At 32.7% G+C, this 24921-nt stretch overlaps 1 protein-coding gene across 1 annotated transcript; it reads left to right on the top strand.

Moving 5' to 3' along the window:
* The first annotated feature begins 21528 nt into the window (after positions 1-21528).
* On the top strand, positions 21529-21999 carry LOC140443519 (uncharacterized). The gene has a single exon (XM_072534865.1). It carries the CDS (start codon positions 21529-21531, stop codon positions 21997-21999), a length of 471 nt encoding a protein of 156 aa, XP_072390966.1.
* Positions 22000-24921: the final 2922 nt, after the last annotated feature.

The raw sequence follows: 24921 nt of genomic DNA, 5'->3' as shown, positions 1-24921 counted from the left end.
TATAAAATTAAATAAAATTTTTTTGAGACGAGAATAGAAGTCACGATAGCCGCAAATCGGCATTTTTTTAAAAAGACTTTTTATTGATAGGTTACGCTTCGTACTGTTACAGGAGTCTGGAAAAAAATGTTTGTATTTTTTTGTTATTACATCGCGAAAATGATTTTGCCTTGGGGCGATTCACAACAATAAAAAGCCTAATAAATTGAACGTTCATTTTGTTTTTTTATTTATTTTACTAAACTTCATAGTTTATTAAGTTAAAATGACTAATTATAAAGTAGTTTACTAAACAATGTAAAATCGGTTTTCTATCGCTGGCGCTAGATTGTGCGCTGGTGAGGATTAATTATGTGTATTAAAATATTCGTAAACACATTAAGATACGACGTCTGAGGTGGATAGGCCATGTAATGCGGATGGAGTAAACCGACTCAGCTAGAAAAACGCTCCGTGATAGACCTATTGGTCAAAGAAGAAGAGGAAGACCCAGAACAAGATTCCTAGATAACATAGATCAAGATATGAGAAATATAGAAATACGAGCTTGGCGGAGGAAGGCAATGGATAGGGACGGCTGGAAAAAAATTCATGGGGAGGCTAGGACCCACACAGGGTTGTGAAGCCAAAATGATGATGATGATTAAAATATTCGTTTGGCATTTGGTAAACAAACATTTTCACACTATGTTTTTGTTAAATTATTTCATGTAACATTTTTTCCACAGCCTTCATGTACCTACTAAAAAAATGGTAAAATGTGTAAAAGTGGGTTTAGCATTTATAATTTTTATTTACATTTGTTTACAATGATAATACGTACAATAGAAATAAGGGTTTTAGGTACATCAATGGTGAGATTGGTTTATTTTTTTTTCTTAGTAGGAATGTATGAGTTAAATATGTGTGAAAAAACATTAGCAAGAATCTATAATACATGAAGACATAAGTGAAAGGTGAAAAACAACCAAACGTGTAAAAATGTGAGTGAGAGTGAAGAATTAATTAGTGGTAATACCATGGTTAGCAGAAAACCAAAGTATAAAAGAAAGACAGAGTTGCATATAAAAAAATGCAACAGATAAATGGCTAAGAAGATAAGAGAAGAAAGTACACAGAAAAAGAGATAACTTGTGGAAGATTTTCGTGAGCTAACAAAAAAATTAATTCAATCCATCGGTTAAGAGTGAGTGTATTAGGGGAAGTCTAGGGATTGCATCTACTTTAGGCCAAAATGATACAGCATAGTTTAAGAGGGTTTGGACATATTCAACGTCGAGACCCTAATCACCCAATACAAAGAATTGCTGATCTGCTAGTTCCTGAAAGGACCGGTAGAAAAAGAGCTGAGGAGACGCTTCCAGGCAGGACATGCCGGTAAATGGGATTGATGTTGGTATGACTCAAGATAGAAACTTATGGTTGTTAATTATTACTTTTGCAAGATTTGCATAATAATTTTGGTTTTGTTTTTTTATATTTTTAATAAATATGATTAGTTAGTATAATTTCTATTTATCATATCAGGTTCTGTTCTTCAAGATTTTTTCATTGGAATTTTTTTAAGATACTTCCTACTGATCATCTTCCTATTAGGTAACCGTCTCTTGCCATCTTTCTCACTCTTTGTTGTCATTCGGATTATATGATTGTTCCATTCTACTCTTCTATTTCTTACCCAATATTTGATGTTCTCCACCTTGCATCCATGTCGTAAATCGGTACTACTAGCTCAGTCCAATAGTGTTTTACCATCAATTTTTCTAAGTGTTTTCATCTCTGCTATTTCTAACATCCTTTTGGTCCTCTCTGTGTCAGGTCGTGTTTCTGCCGCGTATGTCATTATTGGTCTGATGACTGTTTTGTAAATTCTGCCATCCATTTCTTTCCCGATATTTTTATTTCTTCATATTGTTTCATGCAGGCAACCTGCGGCTTTGTTTGCTCTATTCACTTAATCTTCTACTTCTGTTTCGAGCTTTCCGTAACTAGATAATATGATGCCTAGATATTTAAACTTCATCCCTTGTTCTATTATCTGACCTTCCAGCTCCAATTTAAATCTTAGTAAATTTGCTGTTATAACCATGCATTTTGTTTTTTTTTTCGGGGAAATTAACATGTTAAATTTTCTGGCGGTTATATTAAATTGGCGCAGCATACATTGCAAATCATCTTCACTTTGAGAGAGTAATATTGCATCATCTGCATAGCAGATCATTTTAAGTTGTTTTTCTTCCATTTGGTATCCTTTTTTAGTTCTTACTTTTTTTATTATTTCGTCCATAATCTGGTTGAACAATAGAGGACTGAGGGAATCTCTCTGTATTATCCCATTGCCAGCTTTAATATGGTCAGTTAGTTCTTCTTCTACTTTTACTTTTTATTGTGTTGGTTTGGTAGATATTTTCGAGCGTTTTGATTATTCTTAAAGGTATCTCTCTTGCGTACAATAAGTGGATAACATGCTTTAATTTGACGCGGTCAAATGCCTTTTTAAGGCCCACGAAATATAGATATGCCGGTTTGTTGTATTCTAATGATTTCTCTTGCACTTGCCTCATTATAAATATAGCGTCGGTGCATGATTTTTCCGGCCTAAATCCTTGTTCTTCTTCTGCTAGTTTTATAATTTCATTCAGTTTATTTGTTATCACATTGGTTGTTAATTTTAGTGTTTCCGATTTATCTCCCTTTTTGAAGAAGGGCATTAGGATGCTTGATTTCTATTCTTGAGGAATTCTGTTTTGTTTTATTATTTTTCGGATTAGTTTTAGTAGTTGTTTGGTCAGATCTGGTCCTCCGTACCTTAAGGGTTCGTTCGGTATTTTGTCCTCTCCTGGTGATTTTCTGTTTTTTAATTTCCTTAATGTTTCCTTTACTTCCTTCTCAATATTTATTTCTTCGTTTGCCGTTATCTCTGGTGTTGGTGGTTCAATATCGTTACCTTTAGCAAATAGCGATCGAAAGTAGTCAGCCCATATTTCCTTCTGAAAATTTTACGTTTTTATTAGTTCGTTTATTTCTTTTCTTTAAAGAAAAAACAAAAAGAAGAATTATTTGAAATGATGAAAGAACTGGACGTAGAAGCTGGAAAGATAGGCCTTAATATGAATTACAGCAAGACCAAAATCATAACAAATGCAGATGAAGACATCACAATGAGGATCGGACAAGATGAAATAGAACAAGTTCAGGATGATATATATATATATATATATATATATATATATATATATATATATATATATATATATATATATATATATCTGGGTCAAACTATAAAACTTAACAAAGAAAACCAAACAGCAGAGATAAAAAGACGAGTTAGACTGGCATGGGCGGCGTTTGGCAAACTAAGCTACATTCTTAAAAACAAAAGATATCCACAGCATCTTAAGACCAAAGTATACAATCAATGCATACTCCCTGTTCTCACATGTTTCCCAAACGTGGACATATACAAAAGCAAACATGGACAAAATCATAAAAACCCAAAGAGTAATGGAAAGACAAATGTTGCACATAAGACTAATGGATAAAAAGAGAAACGAGTGGATGAGAGAGAAAACAAAAGTAAGGGATGTTAGACAAGAAGTTGCAGAATTGAAATGGAGATTTGCCGGACATAATATAAGACAAAAAGAAGACCGATGGAACAAAATTCTTATAAGTTGGAGACCGTGGGAATATAAACGAAGCAGAGGAAGGCCCCAATTGAGATGGGCAGATGATATCAAGAAGCACGTGGGCTCTAGGTGGATGACTGTAGAGACAGACAGAGAAGAATGGAAAAGGATTGGGAAGGCCTATGTGCAAAGATGGACCGAAGAAGGCTAATTAGATAGATAGAGAGATTTCTTTTCTTTGTCCTCTGATTATTCCTCATATTTCTTTCTGTGTTCCGTAGAAGTCGTATTCCATATGTTTTGAGAAGCTCTGCCCGTGTTCCCTTTATATTTGTCTAACTAAAGTATTCGTTTCATTACTGATTGAATCGCCTTAGCGTTTTCTAATATCGCTGTTCTCATAGTTGCTATTTTATCTATTAACCAGTCGAGTCTACTGACCTTGAGACCCAATTGTTTCCGTTTTTTGAATGTGTTTCTTCAACGTTAATCTAATATTTAAGGATAAGTTTAAGGGAGGAACTGATCTAACTTTTTAGACTAAACCAATGTATCAGACTCTATGGAAAGCTTGAGAAATTTTCAAGAAAACTGTTGAACAGTAATTCCTTTCTTTTAGAGCTTCACTAATAAAAGTTTTTTTAGTTATGTAATTTAAAATATAAAAAATAACTAGTTTTTTAGTTATGTAATTTATCTAGCAGCAGATTTTAAAAATTTTTTTAGATCATTGGTAATAGACTGATAGGTGGTCTATAGGACTTATTGTCTTCCTAAAAATTACGATAGTAGTAATAGGGGCGGATAGTAGCTGGTTCCTAGAATTGCGTTAAATATCCGTGTTAAATACTGTGCCTCTTTTTGGAGAGTTTTTAAAGAATTTTGACCGTAATCAGGTCATATCCAGCGAAATTTTTCAGGTTTAGCTCTATTTGTATTTTTTGATGAACTTATTTAGCAGTGAATTTTTCTAATGATACTTCGAGTTAATATGGAGATTCTAGAAGCAATTGGATATCGTTGATAATATTGTAGTATTTTTTATTAATCTAATTTATTGTCTTTATTTATTATCAAAGGTTCTACATTGTTAGGACTTACAAGTTTATTAGAATCTTTATATATTTATTACAGTTTTATACTTATCTCTAAGAACTAGAACACAACTACTTTAATTTATATTATTTACAATATTTATTTTGGACTAAAAACTCGACTTCATATTCAAAACTAACTGTAACTTAAATAAAAAGGTCCTCTATATTTATTCTAAACAACCGTTAGACTAGAATTCGGGCGATTCCCTTCGAACAGACGAGAAGGTCACCCGGACTGGTTTTTCATTCAACCTTCTTCTGGAAACTTCGAATCGAAAGAGACCCTCGGTTATTACGTGGGGTTTCTGAGGCTGGTGTATGATCTAGAAAAGACTTGAATGAGAAAGGATGTTTACAGTTTAGATATTATGCGTCATTATTTATCGTAACAATATCAAGGTTATGGTCAAGAAGATATGGCTAGAATACTTTCACAATGTGATAGGCAAAGGTTTCGGTTCTTTCACTGTTGCCTTTGACCTAGCGTCTATTATCTAATTAGATAGGATGCTTGAGTAACTGAGGTTCAATTTAAAGTGAATAAGTACCATGTGACTTCTGTTAATGATACATTTTTTCAGATAATACTGAATACTATTATATTTATGCGCATTTAACAAAATTTTTAACCGTGCTGTAGCTTGGCTTAATCTAATTTTGTCCCGTGACGCATAATTTATATTTTATATTAAACAACGTAAGGAAAGGAACCTGTGAAGTAAGAAAGAGTTCAATTTAGGCTTAATCTTCAGCTCTTCACATTGAAATCTATTAATGACACTACACTACTTATTAAGGATGCCAAATATAAAAATCTGATAAGCATTTTGGACTATATTTCCTTTCGTCAACACTCCTTTTACCGAAATTTAAAACAAACTGGAACATCCAAGGCTGATGGTGCAAACCAGTATCAGCTGCAGGGAGAGTCGACGAGAATGATGCCCAAGAAGTATTTTATTAGAGTCTGATTATGAATGATACTCTGCCTAATAATAGTAAATGTTGATGTTCACAAAGTAAAGTTTAGATGAATAGTTTAAAAATTATTATAAATATCCGCACTTCGACCATTTTACTAGTAACATTTCTTCACTCATAAGTACCGGTTCAAGTACTTATTTTTAATTATGAAAAAGCAATGATAAATCAAAACTAACAATACACTCTAATATTTCATATCATTTTATGGGAAATTGTATACCAGACCTACATATTTTAATTTAATATCTCCTAGAATTTCACTCAACTGCAATTTTTCCCATTCACATTGTATAATATATATGTTAATATGTTTTTTCTTTGTTCATTGTTAAGATTCACGTTTATGTTTATCTGGGTATATATATATTAAAGTTACCCAAATTATTGCAAATTAACAGTTCAACGTTTTCCATTTCAAAGATAAAGGCTAATGAAAGCCTATCCACGTACACCTGCACACTGACCGATTGGTACCCCATACTTTTCCGTTGATGTACCGAAATTCGGTAATTGCATTAATTGCGTGGGATCAAATTAGAACGATCAAAAATTCGAACTGAAACTGGTCGTTTTTGTAATTTCGAGAGCGCCGGATGCCATAAAGCACACAGACAATCGCGTGTCGAGGGTTTGGGTTTACGTAAAAAAGCCAAAGAACCAAAGTGTACTAGGTAATTAAACGAAAAATTGACCCATTTTTTTATTTATTGTAGTACTCGTCCAAACGAATTTGATAGTAGTAGTAGTATTATGAAAAGAGATTTAAAAAAATCACATTAGGAGTGCTACCTTAATAAAATGTTAGTTAAATTAACAATATCAAAAATACTTTGTCTAGCGGACATAATATGAAAGAAATTATTTCTTATCAATTTAAAAGAAACATAGTATGCTATGTTTTTGTTAAATGTCATTGTTTGTTTATTAATTTATTGATGTTCAGTGACAGTTTAGTACTACAATATTTTTGGTATTTGTGAATGTTTTAATTATTGCTTAGATTTAATTTGAAGTAGAAATGCAGTTAAGTGTAAAGCAAAGAATTGAAATACTTATGATGATTGGGTATGGAGACAGAACGCGAACTCAGATGGAAGTATGCAATTTGTTTAATGATAAATATCCAGAAAGACCTATAACGCGTTCAACAGTCAGTAAGATTGAAAAGAAATTTCGAGAAACTGGTACGGTTGAAAATGCATGGAAATCAGGTCGTCCCTCTGCAAATGCTGATACAGCATTAGATGTTTTACTTAGTTTTAAAGAAGACGCGCACACTTCTGTGCGTAAAGTTAGTCGCGATATCGGTGTTAGCAAAACAACGGTACACAACCTATTAAAGCTTGAAAAATGGCATCCTTATAAAATCAAATGATACCTCAGTCGTATAACTATAAAAGATACTTGAGATTCCAATTTTATTGGTAAGGCTTCGACTAGCTCTTTCTCAGGTGTAGGACGTCTTATCTTAATGCAAATTGTATAATGAGAAATTTGGCACGGACAATTCAACCTTTATACATGCTTTGATTCAGTAAAATAAATGAATTCTGTTTAGTATCATTTTTTTATTAACAATTTATTAAGTTTTTACATGAAAAGATGTGTTTTACATACACTTTTTAGTCCTTCGTTCCTGATACCTAGTGATACAGTTCAATTATTTCATTTATTGAAATTTAGTATCAATAAAAGTTACATGAAACTTGTAATTGTGTGCCAACAATTTACTACCAAAAATTTGTTTAACATACCTATAACTTTTTGGTCTTTTTTTGGAACATTTCAAGCCTGATGTTCAGTGAAGTCATACAGCTCAGTTCTCAAATTTATCTAAATTCAGTGTCAACAAAGGCTACGTTAAATTTTGAATTATACGTCAATAATTTAGTACGAAGTTATTTTTAAGTACAAACTGCGTTTGGAGGAATCTGGTATGCTTGTTTATATTTTATATTCCTACTTGATACATCCTTTACATAGATAAATATAATGCTTTACATATTATCATAAAATACAATAATATATTTACAATTACAAGAAATTTAAATGTGCCAATGAAAAATCATTACACGAAAAGGATAATCAGATTTTTTTATCTAAGGAAGACTGTTGAGGAACTGAAATGCAACTCCAATGTGTCAGGGTAGCCATTTGAAGAAATGTTTATAGAAATAGATGAGAGCATTGTAAAATCTAACAATGTTGTGAAGGTAGGATAAAATAAGACAGAACCAAAGTCGAGGAGGAAATTATGAAGCAACTAGGAAAAGATGAAGCAATGAATGATGTAGTGAAAGTTATTCGAGTAGGGAAGAAGTGATTTTTTTCCAATAATAGTGTTGTTAAGGACATTTTAAGGAATAAAAAAACTACAGAACTCAACAATCAAAATAAATAGTGATCAAACAAATATACAAAGGGATATATGAGTAAAGCTTGGAAAGAATTAAAATACAGACAAAATAAAGGCGAATAGGACACTGCCATAAAATACAGAAATGGTGTACCAAAAATTGAATCATTCAAGAGAGAAGGAAAAAACTAATTTTATCCCCATTACAAGTTTATTGTCAGAACGTCGGAGGACTTCGTACAAAAATTCAAGATCTTATTAGTTCTATTTTCTGAATATGATATATTTATATTTATTAAAGAAGATATTAAAAGAAATTGAAACAAAATAAGTTGTTACAAATACAGAATGGTATTATCAGTTGTCTAAAGTAGCGGCAGAAGAAATAAGGCAAGTTATTCAGTTACAAAGAAATACTAGAAATATTGCGGAGATTTATCACCAGAAGAGAACACAAGTTAGAAGATATGCTGAAAAGAGAAAACAAACGCATTGACAAAACAAAAGTAGAAGAAATTCTTGAACACAAAAGCAATCAAGGATAAATAATATTCTACAATGGGAAGAAGGCCACCCAGCAAACATTTAGACTGAAATATAGGTTACGCAAAAACAAGAAGGACAACTATTTCTGGAGTCACAAAAAAGTATAGAAAGATGAACGGACTATTTTGAGGAAAGGCTGAAAATTTACAACGAAAATAAACGGCGTGAGGCAACATACTATACTACAGAACAACATATCGAAAACCCAAGTTATGAAGAATCGGAACAGATAACAAAACTAAAAAATACCATAATAACAAAAATAAAGTAACAAATAACTGTTAAAGAACGAAGAATCAGTAATATGTGGCCTTTGTACGAAATGGAAAGGTACAATGCAATAGGAAAAAGATTACCATTTTTTTTATTTATAACAGACATTAATATTATTTTTAATTGATATAAAATTTAAAATAAATTATCATTATAGCGATGCTTTTGGAAGATCAAAATCATAAAAGTTTTTATGTAAACTACTGTATTCTTAAATGTAAGGACTAAATATTTTTTCATATTTGTGTAGTCCTAATATAAAATTTTATAGTACGAGAATGTATCGTATATTTAGTTTACAAAAACGTAATGAATCTAGATATTGGTCGGTCATAAAACTTTCAAAGATCATGTGTGCAATTTACCCTAGATATAACATTCAATCTGTCATTGTATCTTTATTATTAATTTCATTAATTAATTCTAACCCGGGATTAGTTCAGCTCCGCCGAAAGCTTCCGCAAAATAAATCTGATTTCAGTTCCACAAAGAAAACCACAACAGTTTCTGCAGGATATTTCCAAAGACAATGCCAATATCATCTCCTACTTTTATTCGTGATTCGTCTCATTCCTGGGTGTTCGCCCTACGTCCAAGGGAGGCGCTGTATGTGGCAAATCGCTTTTATTCACCCACAGACGTCAAGAAATGGTTTTTGTCAATGGATCTTCACACTTCGCTGTGATAATTTAGTAAAATATTGAATCTTTTGTTATTTCTTCAAGTGATACTATTCTATTTTTTATTTTTTGATTGGTATAGGTGTTCGGTTTGTAGAAAATCAACAAAGAAATTAAAATAGATCCACAGTTTTTTATTAATGTGTAGGTACTACCTTAATATGATTAGAGCTTGATAATGGCACTTATACTGAAGCTGCAAATACAGTACTCAACAATTGATAAGAATCAAAGTAATATTTTACGACAGAAATAGTTGGAGTTTGTAAAAAATAATAATATAATTAAAATAGTTTTAATACCTAGACATGGTTATCAATTTTAAACGAAATATAATAAATTTTGTTATTGTGACCATCCGTTTTTTTACTATCTTCGGAAAAAAGTTGAATATTAAAGTCCTATTTTTTCATTTAACATTGGTTCACAGTTTGGTTTCAGTTATTTTAAATAGTGGATTACTTTTATTAATTAGTTAAAAACTAGGCCTCGAAGACGTTTATATATTCTCCATAATATGCAACAGATTGTGAGGTGTATCAACGAAAGGTTAACAAAGTGAAGTGGCTCAACGTTTGGGGTTTTTACAAAGTATTGTAAATAGAGCTTGGAATCGATATGCCACAACTGCTGTAGCCTCATATGTTCATGCTGTTAATAACCGATATATGCGAATTATTGCTAGACGGAAACCACATATACTACTTCTCGCATAAACAGATCATTGCGTAATGCCACTGGAAGAATAATTGCAAACCAAATCATTAGAAGAAGGTTTAATATTACTGGTTTAAGAGCAATATGACGTTCGTCTCATCCAGTACTTCTTCTTCTTGATGTGCCTATCCGTTACAAATGTTGGCGATCATCATGGCAATCTTTATCTTATCTGCAGCAGCGCGGAAAAGCTGCACATATGTTGTATTGAACCAGATTCTGAGGTTCTTTAACTAAGATGTTCTTCTTCTTCCTGGACCTCGTTTTCCAAATATTTTTCCCTGCAGGATGGCTTGAAGGAGAGCATATCTGGATTCATTTCGCATAATATGTCCGGAGGAACTGTAACTTTCGAGATTTGATGGTGGTCAGTACCTCTCGGTTCTTATTCATTCTTCTGAGGAAATCCTCATTTGTGACTCGGTCAGTCCACGGGATCTTAAGCATTCTCCGATATAGCCACATCTCAAATGCTTCCAGTTTTCTGCACATATCTTCGTTCAAGGTCCATGATTCAACACCATAAAAAGGACAGAGAAGACGTAGCATCGCAGCCAGTACTAACCAGTACTAACCAGTACAAACTGGGGAATATCGCGGATTGAGAAGACTATGGGCTGAAGAACACCGCAACTGGACAATCAACGAATGGAGAAACTGTTTATTTTTAGTCGAGTTTAGATTTGGTATAAACAATTCCGATGGTCCTATTTTCGTTTGTAGGGAACGAGGAGAGAGGTATAATGAACAATATAGGGTGTATACAACTACTTTTGGGGAGGCTCTATTTGCGTTTGGTGTGGTATTTGTTTTGATGACTTAGTGGTTCTGACAAATGCCACGATGGCGGCACAGAGATATAGAGGTTGGTTGTAGAACCAATTATTTTATCATATGCGGATGCAATCGAAGAAAGTTTTGTCCTTATTGACGACAAGGCTAGTTCCCACTGTGCAAGAATTGTAAACGAAAATTACAGCATCAGTAACATTTCCAAAAAAATATCAAAACGTTCTATTTCTACAATTGAGAAGAACCAATTATTTTATCATATACGGATGCAATCGGAGAAAGTTTTGTCCTTATTGACGACAATGCTAGTCCCCACTGTGCAAGAATTGTAAACGAAATTTGCAGCATCAGTCTTCTTCTTCTTCTAATGGCGCTACAACCCTTTGTGAGTCTTGGCCTGCTTAACAATGTTCTTCCATTCTGCCCTGTCGGATACTTTCCTCAGTATCAGTATCCTTGCAGCATCAGTAACATTTCCAAAAAAATATCAAAACGTTTTATTTCTACAATCCACATAACACTTTAGGTTTCTTTTTAATTTAGACCAAAGGTAAGATGAACACTCTGGACAAGAGTGATATTTTTAAATTGAGATGTGATGCATCATATGTAAATAAAACCATTCGAAAGTTGTCTACTACAATCGCAGAACGTTTGAACAGACCAAACTCCTTTTTTGGTCACCATTTAATGTCCAATAAACATAATTTTATTATCAATGCCAGTTCATCTATTTTTCATGACATTAGTAAAAAGAAAAACTACTTGGAGTTGGATTTATTAGAAGATTTGGAAATTACAAAAGAAACAAATGAAAACTCTCACTGTTTTCAAAACTGTCGATCCATCTCGACTGTTTCGACTTCCTGCACTGAGTATATCCATTAAAGGTTTTATTAATTTCATACTTTAATTAATATTAACATTTTAATCATCAATAACTTGCTAAACAAGCTTGTTCGTGATCAATTGATCTACCTCTTCATATTTTTTCGTAATTTAGATATACCATTTCCACAGTTGTATATTTTATCATCTTTTACTGTTGGTCAGTTCGTTTTGAGTAATTTTTTGACATCTTTAATTTTATGGTTTTCCAATAAGTTTTCTGTAGGTTTGACTAAACCAGTGGTATTATACTCCAGTTTGCACACTTTGTTTTCAACTTTGATTTTTAATTCTAAGTATTTCAATTTCATATTTCAATTTCTTCTTTTCTGTAATAATAGTATTTGGTAGACTTTTTCAGTTTAGTCAACCAATCACTATCTAACAAATTGTTTAGTCTAGTTCTTACATTCATAATCTATATCCAATTTATTAGCCTTCAAACTAACACCTAAATTATCATTGGCAGGTTTGATTGTGAGATCTGGAATATACAATCTACATAAGTAATTAATATATTTGGACTTTTGGTTTTAGTAATTAATATATTTGGACAATGTTCAGTTTACCATAGAATTTTGAAATATGCATATCACCACAATTGTGACTGCTCATCCAAGTTGTCATATGTCAAATGTCACTTGAACATTTCAGTTAAGACCAGGAGCCATTCTCTCTCCTGCTTTCTGCTGTTGCACACAAAGTAGCTTCGAAATAACTTTAAACTGTTTGTGTACAAATGTATTTAATATATATATATATATATATATATATATATATATATATATATATATATATATATATATATATATATATAACATTCATTGACATGATGAATAGCTCATTTTTTATTAACCATTAACTTCGAGTTTTTTCGAAGTTCTTTCTTCGAAGTTTGAAGAATATTTCAGATGCTCTGAGAGCGAAAGTACTTGGGCAAGATTAAATAAAAAACTGTGCTTCATAACTGCCTTTTATTTGAGTAAAGTTCATATAAACATAACACCAAAACTTTAGCCTAAAATTTATAGAGTATATATATATTCATATATATATATATATATATATATATATATATATATATATATATATATATATATATATAAATATATATATATATATATATGTATATATATATATATATATATATATATATATATATATATATATTCGTATGAACTTTACACATTGCAGTTTGAGATTAAAAAAATAATGGTACTAACAATAATAAATAAGAAAACACAAACATAGAACATATAAAATAAAAATTATTAAAGTCGAAGGTTACAGTCTCGAAGCCAATCTCTTGCCTTGGGAGTGAGTTGGTGGATTTCTTGAAGACTGCCAACGAACTTGGTTGCTGGGCACTCGAAGACGATGTGGTTAATTGTTTGTTCAACAGCACTGCATTTGTCACATCCCGGACTGGCATTTATACCCCACTGGTTCAGAGACTTGTTACAAACTCGTATTTTATTAAGGTTGCACCATTCACGACGAGGAAGAGAAAAGCCGTCTGGTTTAATTGTAAGGTTTTCTATGAGATTAGCATTTCTGATATCTGGATTCGATTCGTCCATCCAGTGCTCCTCAGTAGTAAAATCAGCCAATCTTGTAGCAGTTCTAGTAGGTGGATGTCTGGATTTCAGTCTTAACTCGCTTTGGTCTAGCTCAGCGATGTCTGTATTTATCGGTAGTGCTAGGTTTTGTTAGCATTTTTGAACTAGGGTGTTGAGTGCGGCTAGTCGTCTTGTTGCTGGTGGAGCGATGTTGCTTAAAACTGGAAGCCATTGTGCCTCATTGTTTGGTTTAACTGGGTATCTATGACGTTTGTGTGATGGCTGTTTAGCCAGACAGGAGCGCAATATTCTGCAGTAAGATATACTAAGGACAGCGCGCTCGTTCTGATGACCTCTGCATTAGACCCCCATGATGTATTTGCTAATTTCTGAATAATGTTATTGCGGGTCTTTATTTTTGCTAAAGTGTATTCCAAATGCTGTTTATATATTAGGGTACGATCTCGAGTTACACCGAGGTATTTTGGGTTCAAACTGTACTTTAGAATGTTTCCATCGCATTCTATGTCTAGTCTGTAATTTGCCTTGTGGTTGTTAAGATGGAAAGCTGTTACTTCAGTCTTCGATGGGTTTGGTTGTAGGCCCCATTTCTTAAAGTATCTGTTAACAGTGTTTAGATCTGATTCTATAGTGGTTTCGGCGATTTTTATGTCTTCTTCTTGAGCACCCAGAGCCATGTCATCGGCATAAATAAATTGGCGCGAGGTGGTAGTTGGTACATCGGACGTATAAATAATAAAAAGAAAAGGAAACATAACTGACCCTTTTGGTAAGCCATTTTGCAGGTTTCTGAACTTACTGTTTTTCCCATTTAGAGATACTTGGAAAAGTCTGTCACTTAGCATTTAGTTTATCAAACTGGTGAACGAACGGCTTGGTACCATCTGGTATATTTTTATAGTAGAAAAGCTATTACATAATGAGTCGACGAAAAAAACATATCAAACTAGGTTAGAATAAAAAATGGAACAACAGAGACTCACTTGGGAAGATATAGCTAAAAATGACGCACACGTAGGATTCAGAAGAAATAAAAGTAAAATTCCAAGAAAAAAGAATGGTTATCTGAAATATAAATCTGAGAGAAGGCAGAATCCATATGAACAATATGAGAGGGTTTACAACGAGACACATGCAAAAGTCAGACAGAGCAATGGGAAAGGTTCTCGAAAGAAATTGTACCTGATTTTTATGGATTACGGAAAAAAACGTAGAACTCCACAAGAGGTCAAAGAACAGATACTAAGAAGTTAATAGAAATTAAGCACATCACCAATAAAGAACATATCTTAGGAAAATAAACAATAACGAAAACTGAACCTACTCTTGAAACTTCAGAAATAACATCATATAAATTGACGCAAATAACAGAAACTAAAATAAGAGGAGCCATAACAAAGTTAATAAATAAAAAGGTGCTCGGAAAACAAGGAATAGCGAATAAGCTTAAAAAATATGGTAGAATTCAGCTCATACGACTTCTTCTTCTTTAAGTTAAATCTTCTATCGAAGGTTGGAAATCATCATGTCTATGCGGACCGTCTTGACTGGCGCTTTAAAAAGTTTTGCACTACTGCATTCAAACCACTTACTCAAGTTCTTAAGCCACGGTATTCTTCATCTTCCCACATTTCGCTTTCCTCGAATTTTGCCTTGCATAAGGTGTATCTTTGCCCTCTCGTCATATGGCCTAAGTACTCAAATTTTCTTCTTTTGATAGTCAATATTATTTCAGCTTAATATCCTATTCTTTTGGTAACTTCTGCGTTTGACATTCTTTGAGTCCATAATATTCGTAGGATTCTTCTGTAACACCAAAATTTAAAGGCGGCCAACTTATTTAGATGCACTTGTTTTAATGTCTATGCTTCTAAGCCATAAAGAAAAGTAGTGACTACGTAACACAGGAGCATCGTTAGGCATAGTCCTAACCTTATATCCCTACAACAAAGAAACTTTTTAAGTTTAACGAAAGATACACGTGCTATTTTAGTACGTGTCTAAATTTCTTTGATTTGGTCTAAATTTGATGTTATCCATGTTCCTAAGTATTTTTAGGTATCCACACTCTTACTTACAGTATCTTCAACAATCAATTGGATGTTTGCATTTGCTGATTTAGTCATGATCATGAATTTAGCTTTTTTCAAATTCATCCTTAGTCCGTATTTATGACAACATTCATTAAGTCGTTGCATTAGGTTATATAAATCATTGTTATCATCCGTCATTATTAATGTATCGTCTGCAAAATGCAAGTTATTCAAAACTTTTCCATTGACAAAGAAACCTTTACTGCCGCTTCACTGTAAACATTAAAGAGAAGTGGTGACAGCACGCAACCCTGGCGGACTCCTCTCTGTATTTTGATATCACAGGTGTTCTGTTTGTCAACTCTTACCTTGACAGTTTGATTCCAATATAGATTAGATATAATTTTAAACCTTCTCAAATGCTTTTTCAAAATCTACAAAACATACGTGCACGTCCTATATCTATGCCAAACAAAGCCCTAAGCCAAACAAAGCATCTCTCTTGTGCCCATACCAATTATAAAGCTACATTGTGTGTCACTAATTTTATATTTAAGAATTTTAAAAATTCTACTGTGTATTATTTTCAAAAATGTTTTAAGCTATGTTCTTTTAGATTTTTTCTAAGAAGTTTCTAAAGGAACATAACCACAATACAGAAGACGAGAAGAATTATTTATAATATCCCTCAAAAAACTTTCTCAAACTAGACTTATATGAAGATTTTGAAATTATTAAAGAAAAACAGAGAAGTTCAAATTGTGTTAATCGCCATGTCTCATTCAATCGAGACTTCCTTCCGCTCCGTCGCCAACTATTCTCATGACCTACATCCTCAATTTATTTCTAAATTAAAAAAAAAATTACATTAATCATTCTTCTCTTGTCACTTATTCATCTTCCTTAGTCCAGTCCAAAATTCTTTTTCGATACATCTAACTGCCCTTTTCCCCACTTCTTTCATGGAATCTCAACTTCAAGCTCTAAATTCAGAGCAGATTATTGTACCTCCCGCTCTTAAACCATTCACAATCACATTTCTTCACCTTCATATCCAATATCCAGATAATTTCATGATCCACGTAAAGTCTAGCCACAGATTTGAACCTTTGCTTATTTTATTTTTTTATACCACATTTTATTTTACTTATCCACATATATTTCCCTCAGGGTACAATCTCGGATCTCTGGAGATCTCAGCCTCTTGTAGAGTCTTTTCTCTTCTTACAATATTAAAATCATCACATATTTTTAGTTAAATTTAACAGAGCCACCTACAATCCAATTACTTTTGCAGTTTTTACATATCTCGTCAATACACAATATAAGTCTATTAGCTTTATCTATCATCCTTAAGCTCACGAACTTATAACTTATCCTTTTGAAGTTATACTTCTATACGCGCGCTCCACGTTGGAAATTTGTATGGGAGTGAATCTGTGAAATCATTACATATGTAAGATAATGAGTAAGAGAGAGACAGAAGATATATTTTCTCTCTCTTCCTCTCTCGAATATAAAAATGTTCCTTTTTTATATATATATTATATATATATATATATATATATATATATATATATATATATATATATATATATATATATATTATATATATACATATAATATTCTATCATCATCATCATCATCCAGCCTCAAGAGTCCACTGCTAAACATAAGCCTCTTCCTCATGTTTCCAACCCCGTCTATCTATATATAATAAAATATTTATTAATATTATTATTTATGTGATATGTTTTGTATTATTTATTAAATTTTCATAATTATCTTAGTCTTTTGTATTTCAAAATAATAATCTCAATAAATCACTGTATGACCCAGAACTGTCAATTTTGAAATACGTTTGTGTCATGTCCTCGGTAGTATAGTAGTCAGTATCCCCGCCTGTCACGCGGGAGACCGGGGTTCGATTCCCAGTCGGGGAGGACTTTTTTTATTAATATTATTACATGGTAAATTAAACATATGCGTAAGTAGAAAAGTTATGTATATTATTGTCATTTTTGAATACTTATGAATATTGCATTTTAATTTGTATTGTATTATTATATTGAATTATGTTGCAGTGTATTGTATTGTACTTTTATATTAATAACAAAATAAACAATGAATTTTACTGCAGAGTATTCTAAATAATTTTTGCATTCAACTCCTTTCATACATATATGAAAAAAAATATATACATTTTCATCAAAATATTGATGGAATCCTTCATTTACTATACTCCTATTACAGGTGAAATGTTGTTTATTATTTGTTAGTAAGTTGTTATTAATTCTGTTTCTCTTTCTGCTATGTCTTACCTATAGCATTACATATGTAATGATTGTGCAGATTGACTCCCAAATAAATTTGTAACGGCGAATGCGTGTATAGAAGTGTAACTTCTACAGGCAGTCTCACTGGACTGCCACACCCGTTTTTTTATATTTCTCAGGTACCAAATGTTGCTTTTTAACATATAGGGCTTTTTCTTGTTAAGTTATAAGTTGAGTAATATTCGAACAATACATTACAAAACCACCTTTTAGCCATCAATTTTCTGTGTGTTTTATATATTTGTTAACACACAATAACATCTAACCAACTTTATTCTTTAACACTGAATCAGGTATTTATGTTCATAAACTTGTAACTTAAAAATTTTTGTATTTCCTAGGTACTAAATGATACTTTTTAACATAGAGGGCCTTCCATGCTCAAGTTATAAGTTAAGCACTACATGAACATTCCATTACAAAAATATTTTATTCTATTTACATTTCATCTCAATAGCACTTTCAAATAAATTATTTACTAATTTACTCCTCAACAATAAAATTTAAAGAACCCAACTTCCTACATATGGTTAATTTTCCATTTTCTAGGTACCAAATGTTGCAAAACATGAAGGGCCTTTTGTAAAAATCTTTAGTTTACAAAAACTTAATTTAAACTTTTGTATAGTTGGTTGCCTATCGTACGCACAAAATTTCACCAAACTTCAGTCCACCTACATTAATTAATACAACAATTTTTTCAATGTTCTTAACGTAAATTTAGGACAAATTCGTAATTCAAACTACAACATTGATGGTTGCTACTGTTATTTTATTATAATTTTAACTTATTCAATTTTAAAGATTGCTGGCTACTATCATATTTAGACAAATACCTTAGTTACACTGACTGCTTTGTTCCGACTTTCATTCTAACATGTTATTATTGTCATTTCAATCAGTTTCTATCAACTGTATCTGTTTCTATCAAGTGCACGTAGACACTTTGTGTCAGGACCAGCAACCTCATATAGAGTCTTACGTTGCCATGTCATCAATTCCACTTTAACATCATAACATATACGATAGGATAATGTAACCTGAACTTAAATGAATAACATTTAACGGGTTTGTACCCAAATATTTAGTGGCTCAAAACATGTACACCTAGTAAGTATTAGACACATTTTGTATTAACCTAGGTCAAAATTTATATTTCAATTTTCTTTAATTAAAGTGGTTATATACTTTTAGGACACACTGATGATTGAATACAGATTCCGAAAACGTTTTGTGATTGTAATGTAGCCCGATTGGGTGTTTTAATTATAATATACCTTTTATAAAGGATTTTAAATAAATTTTTTTCTTCAAAAATATCTGGGGAATGGAGATCAAGTAATACGATTCCACTCTTTAAAAAAGATAAAAGAAACGACCCAAATATCTACAGAGGTATAAATTTATTAAGAAATAATAAAAAATAGGCTAAAGCCAAGGAATTTATCATAAACATTTTGTCACATAAAACGAACAGCTTAGTAATATCAAAGGAACTAGTAAAGTGCAAAGTTAAGATTGAATAGCAAATGATAAAAAAAGTAATTAAATATCTGGGAATAAACTTTTCGAGAGACAATAACTTTAAATAGGAAGTTGAGGAACAAGTGGCAAAAACAAGCAGAACAGTAGAATTCCTTAACAACATAATACCTATCGAGAAAAATATGCTTGAAAAAGTCTGTTAATCGACTTGTCATGTCATATACCGCAGAAACAAATTAAATGAAAATACTAAGAAGAATAACCAGCATATTTAAAAACAGTACTATCATTGTATAGGATTAGAAAAATGTGAATCTGAAATCATTTTTCTGAGTGTATAATATCACTTAGTCTCGAATACATCGCCTTGGGGTGGGTCTCGTACACGATATTAAAAAATTAACACCTCTAACTCTTCTAAACCTTCTAATAATCACCAAATGGTCCGTGACGATAGCCTCAGTAATTTTTCTCCCAAGAAAAATGAGAAAAAATTCAAATCAGATTGAAGCTGTCATCTGTAAATTACAATGCTCACACCTCGGTAAAGATTTGACGAGCCACGCCACCCTTGATCTAAAACACTCATCGTCTGCCGCCCTGTCGATTTGCATATAATCACCCTTTTTGGTTTTCAAAATCGATTCGATTTTGACAGCGTGCTGTATAGATCTGATGAATATGATTGGTAGATCGTGCTAGCTATCACAAAATATGGAAATAGGTTTCTGTCGCACGGAATATGGTCACGAAAAAAAAAACAGTTTCTTATTGTACTTCTATAATAGCAATAAATAAAAAGAAACTTTAAATTATTAATAATATGTAACACAACAAACATAAATGTACGTAGATGATAAAGTAACGAAAGCTAGTTAAGAAAAAATGCCCACATAAATGTCTAGATATAATCTTTCGATTTTTCAAATACTAAAAGAGTGGTTTACTTTTAATACCAAACTGTCATAAGTTCTTGCAGCAACTCAACGTTTTATAGTTTTTTTATTATCATAATCATATAGATGAAAATTAGCTTTAGATTTGCAAAATACTCATATCTTATGAGCTTAGATAATTCGAGGAACCTCACAAAACCCGCAAAACTAAAATTCTTCTCACAAAAGTAATATTTTTTATTTTCTGGCGCTTGTTTTTCCAAGTTGAAATAAGTTATTGTAAAAATAAGAATACCTCTCTAATCAGCCAAACAGATCTAAAAGGTCTAAAGATGTGTCTAAAGATACACATTCCTCTCCCTCGTGACTCATTCGTTCCCTATTTGGGAATATTTGCATCCATGCAAGTTATGTCATCTGACCATCTAAGTCGTGGTCTTCTTTTTTGTGGTTTGTTATTTCATAGGTTCCAATATAGAATTATTTATTTTTATTTAACTTTTACAACTTATTGGGCACTATAAGATAGCCTGAGGCAAATAGAAACTATACTGAAACGGATCTGAAAATGCATGTATTGAAAGGATCTACTTTGTTTCACCATCATCAAGGCGAGAAAAATATTGTCGAAAACCTATAGATGCCGCACTAGTGTAACGAAAATAGAGAACTTCAAGCATTGATTTTGTTGAGTAGGGTATTAAGGTGACTCAAATAAGTGGTGTCGCAGATGCGCTGAATGCTTCCATAAGGCAAAGACCTCGAACAAGACAAGTAGTGCGATGAAATAATACAACGTCTGAGTTAATTTTAATAGAATAGTAGTTGATGTAGTTAATTTTTTCCCAAAAATCAGAAAAGAAAATCGGATTTGATACTACTTACTTTTATAAGCAGACTGAAATGGGGCTAAAAGAAACAACGTTAAATGGGTTTTATTTTTCTATATGGTCAATAGACCCCCAAATGTGTAAAACCGCCGAGTACTATCATTTAAAGGGGTGCGTTTTTGAGAAAGGGGTGTATTTGTCTGTATGCACTAGGGTGCATTTGGGTGAATTCTATGCAGTTTTCGTACATATACATCTACAGAAAAGTTGTTCAAAATTAAATTTCCTATCGAAATATCACTTTTTTAAAATTTTTTTCTACGGGGATATAAGTATGGGCAATGCTTTACAAAAAAGAACTATTATCATTACTGAATAAAAACTCTGGACTTAGTTGCCTTAAATAATGGTCGGGAACCAACATTCATATATAGATGTCACCTGTGCCACACATAATGCGGAGAGAAAAATTAGAGACTGGACCGTGCTGTCGGATGACACTGTTCCAGAACACCGCTACATTGGCTTTTCGATCGTCTTAGTAGGGACTACCAACGTGGAGTCATCAGCGAACCAAACAGGAAGCAAAGGTGGAGATAGAACGGACTGGCTAGCGTTTAATGAGTATTCTAGATGGTTGATAGAGAGGAGAATATGCCAACCGCCATCGGCAGAAGGACTTGAATCAATAATAAGAGAGACTATGAGAAATTGTATAAACGGGGTAGATGAAAAAAGGAAAATGCCTTATTGGTGGTGCGAAGAAATCGCCAATAAGAGGAAGGAATGCATTGCCATTAGAAGACAGGCTACGAGGGCAAAAGGTAGAGAAGAAGTAACCGAAGCCAGTAGAATGAATGTAGTATACAATGCGTAAAAGAAGTAACTGAACAGGAAGATCCGAGCCGAGAAGAGGAGACACTGGAGAGAACTGTGTGACAAGTTGGATGATGACGTTTGTGGTCAGGGGTACAAAATGATAATGAACCGTGTATGTACATAATAATATAGTACTATAATGTACAGTTCAAACTGTACCTTCTATATGACATGCCGCTGGACAAAAAGCTTGAGACTCAAAGAGCTGCGGTGAGATCCGCCGCGTTGGGGGATCATTCCCAATATCGGAGGGCCCAAAACTGAGAAGGAAAGAGCTCTTCATTCTGCTGTGCAATCGATCGTCCTATATGCTGCGCTTGTCTGGAGTACTGCAGTTTTGACAAAGGTGTACAGAAAGCAGCTCACCCGAGCAGATAGGAAAAGTCTATTGAGGGTGGCGTGTGCATACAGAACAGTCACTGCCGAAGCGTTGGGAGTTATCACCTGGTGTATTTCGTTGCACGTGCTAGTGAAGAAAAGAGGAAGAATATACGAGAGAAGAAATGAAGACATAGCAACCGAACGTTAAAAAAAAGAAGAAAGGGAGAGGACCATAATGGCGTGGCAAGAGAAATATGACAAGATGAGAAGACACGGTGGGAATCTGAGAAGATGGATGGATTCCGGGCACCGGCATTTGGATTACTTCCTGACGCAGATGCTCACAGGACATGGTTGCTTCAAGGCATACCTTTACATATTTGGACAGGCAAAAAATGACAAATGCCTGTATTGTGAAATATCGGACACTGTCTCACACACTCTATTGGTATGCGATAGATAAATAGGTGAGAGGAGCCTGATTGAGAGAGAGCTAGGAAGTAGGGTGGAATCAGTTACGGAACTGGTAGAGGAGATGCTTAGGTTTAGAGATATATGAAAAGAACATTTAGGAGAAAGGAACAGGAAGAAAGGCGACCCAAAGGAAGGCTATTAAAATACTTATCCAAATTTTTTGCATTGTCATTGTCTTGTTTTTCTAGGACAATGGAGGATCCTTAAAAAATATGCAGTACCTTTTTAAATTTACCAAAAAGAAAGTTGGAGACTCCAGTGAAGGACTCTGGGAGAAGTGATAGATATAGAAAAAGATTTTTATGTAGCAGTATGGCCACCAAACAAACAAAAAGAGCGAACAGAAACAGAATTATTACAGAAAAAAGACAGTTAAGATTTGATTTCACGTGTAGTGCGTCTGTATATCCGCTTATACGTATTTCACCCTAATAGGGATCATCAGAGACAGCTATACACAGACACTCTGAACGTGAAAATAAAAATTTCCTGTCTTGGGAAGCAACTCTAACATGGCTTCGTATGGACGCAAATAGCGACATCTGATAATAAATCTGTAAACTAATTTTTTGAAATATTTTAGCGGATAGGGGTTTTGATATATCAGATCGTTTAGAGGAAAAAGAAATACATTTAAATCTAACTCTATTTAAAAAAGGGGCTCAATTAACAGAAGAAGAAATATTAAAAACAGGGGCCATTGTCAATCGTAGAATCATTGTTGAAAATATTATAGGATTGGCAAAAAACATAAAATACTGAAAAATAGAATTCCTTCTAAATTATTCCCATATCTGAATGAAATAATTAATAACAGTTTTATGATTTGTAATTTTAAAAATAAAATAAGTAACACTTTGTGAAAATTATTTTCCTATCTATAGATATATCTATATTGATCAATTGAATTCCTGGTGGGACAGCATTTATTTTTTTTTTTAGTTTTACATATTATAATATTTATGTCTTGTTACTATTTATCAACTGTAATTTGTTTTGAACTTGGAAAATGTAAGACTAAAACAAGATTTAATTTTTGTATAAGACTTCACTTTTTTATAAGACCAATAATTCGCTAACTTCACAAATTTCACATTGTGAAACTATGGCTGAAAATCCGCAAAATTGTATTGAAATGTGTATCTGAATCTAAGGAATATGAGGTTATGATTTAATACCAAACCTCGACGTAAGCGCCCCTTACGGATATTTTTTTAAATGACTTATTGCATGTGATCTATTGTTGATTGCATTCGGTTGCACTTTCTTCCATACACTTACGGTCCAAATTAAGGCGTTGGTAATGTTCATAGACTTTTGAATATTCTTTGCAGAATCATGTTCGTCCATCGACGACAGTAGCCTTCGAATCAAAATCTGTAGTATGTTTTACATTTTACAATCCTTGATTTGGGGCTTGGCACTCTGATGATGTAGTGTTTGGAGGTAGAAATATTAGTTTAACATTACATAATACAAGTTGTGGATGAGAAGCAGCATTGTCTAGAAAAAAAAAACTTTTTCATTTTTCTTCTGCATTCTTCTATCAAATTTATAAGTCAGTCTTCATGACTTCTCTTGTAATCCACGACTTCTTATTGATGTAACATTTGATAGGTAATTTTTCTACGTGAGAACCCTTAAAACAACAAGGGTTTTTACTTTTTCCAATTACCAGTGGCCTTTTTTGTCCCCTATCACATTGGTGCAAAATAGAATGACCATTTTATCTTTGGAAGCCTTACCTTAAGTATAACTTTCTCCTTTCAGCGTATTAGTAGTTTTACTGATTAATGTTTTAAAAAATAATCTCGATTCATCTGCGTTAAATTGTCTCGCAAAGAGTATCCTTTTATTAAAGTAAGCAGTTTTTCCTTTCAGTCAGAAACCACTAATAAATCTACATCAGTTGCTTCGCCACATATAGATTTAAAGAAAATATTGTGTCGCTTACAAAAATTTTCGAGCCATTCACCAGAAGCTTTCATATCAACACTTGGTGACCTTAGAATTTCTAATGTCTTTTCTTGAATAATTTTACTAGAAACAAAGATTTTTTTAGACTACACTTTACGTAACCAATGAAAAACAATTTGGTATAATGCAGCACCCTCAGTTTTCAAAA

Source organism: Diabrotica undecimpunctata, chromosome 1 (genome assembly GCF_040954645.1).
Source record: "Diabrotica undecimpunctata isolate CICGRU chromosome 1, icDiaUnde3, whole genome shotgun sequence".
NCBI classification, from domain to species: domain Eukaryota; kingdom Metazoa; phylum Arthropoda; class Insecta; order Coleoptera; family Chrysomelidae; genus Diabrotica; species Diabrotica undecimpunctata.
Note: the sequence above shows the minus strand (reverse complement) of the source record. Positions and strands in the feature narration are given on the sequence as shown.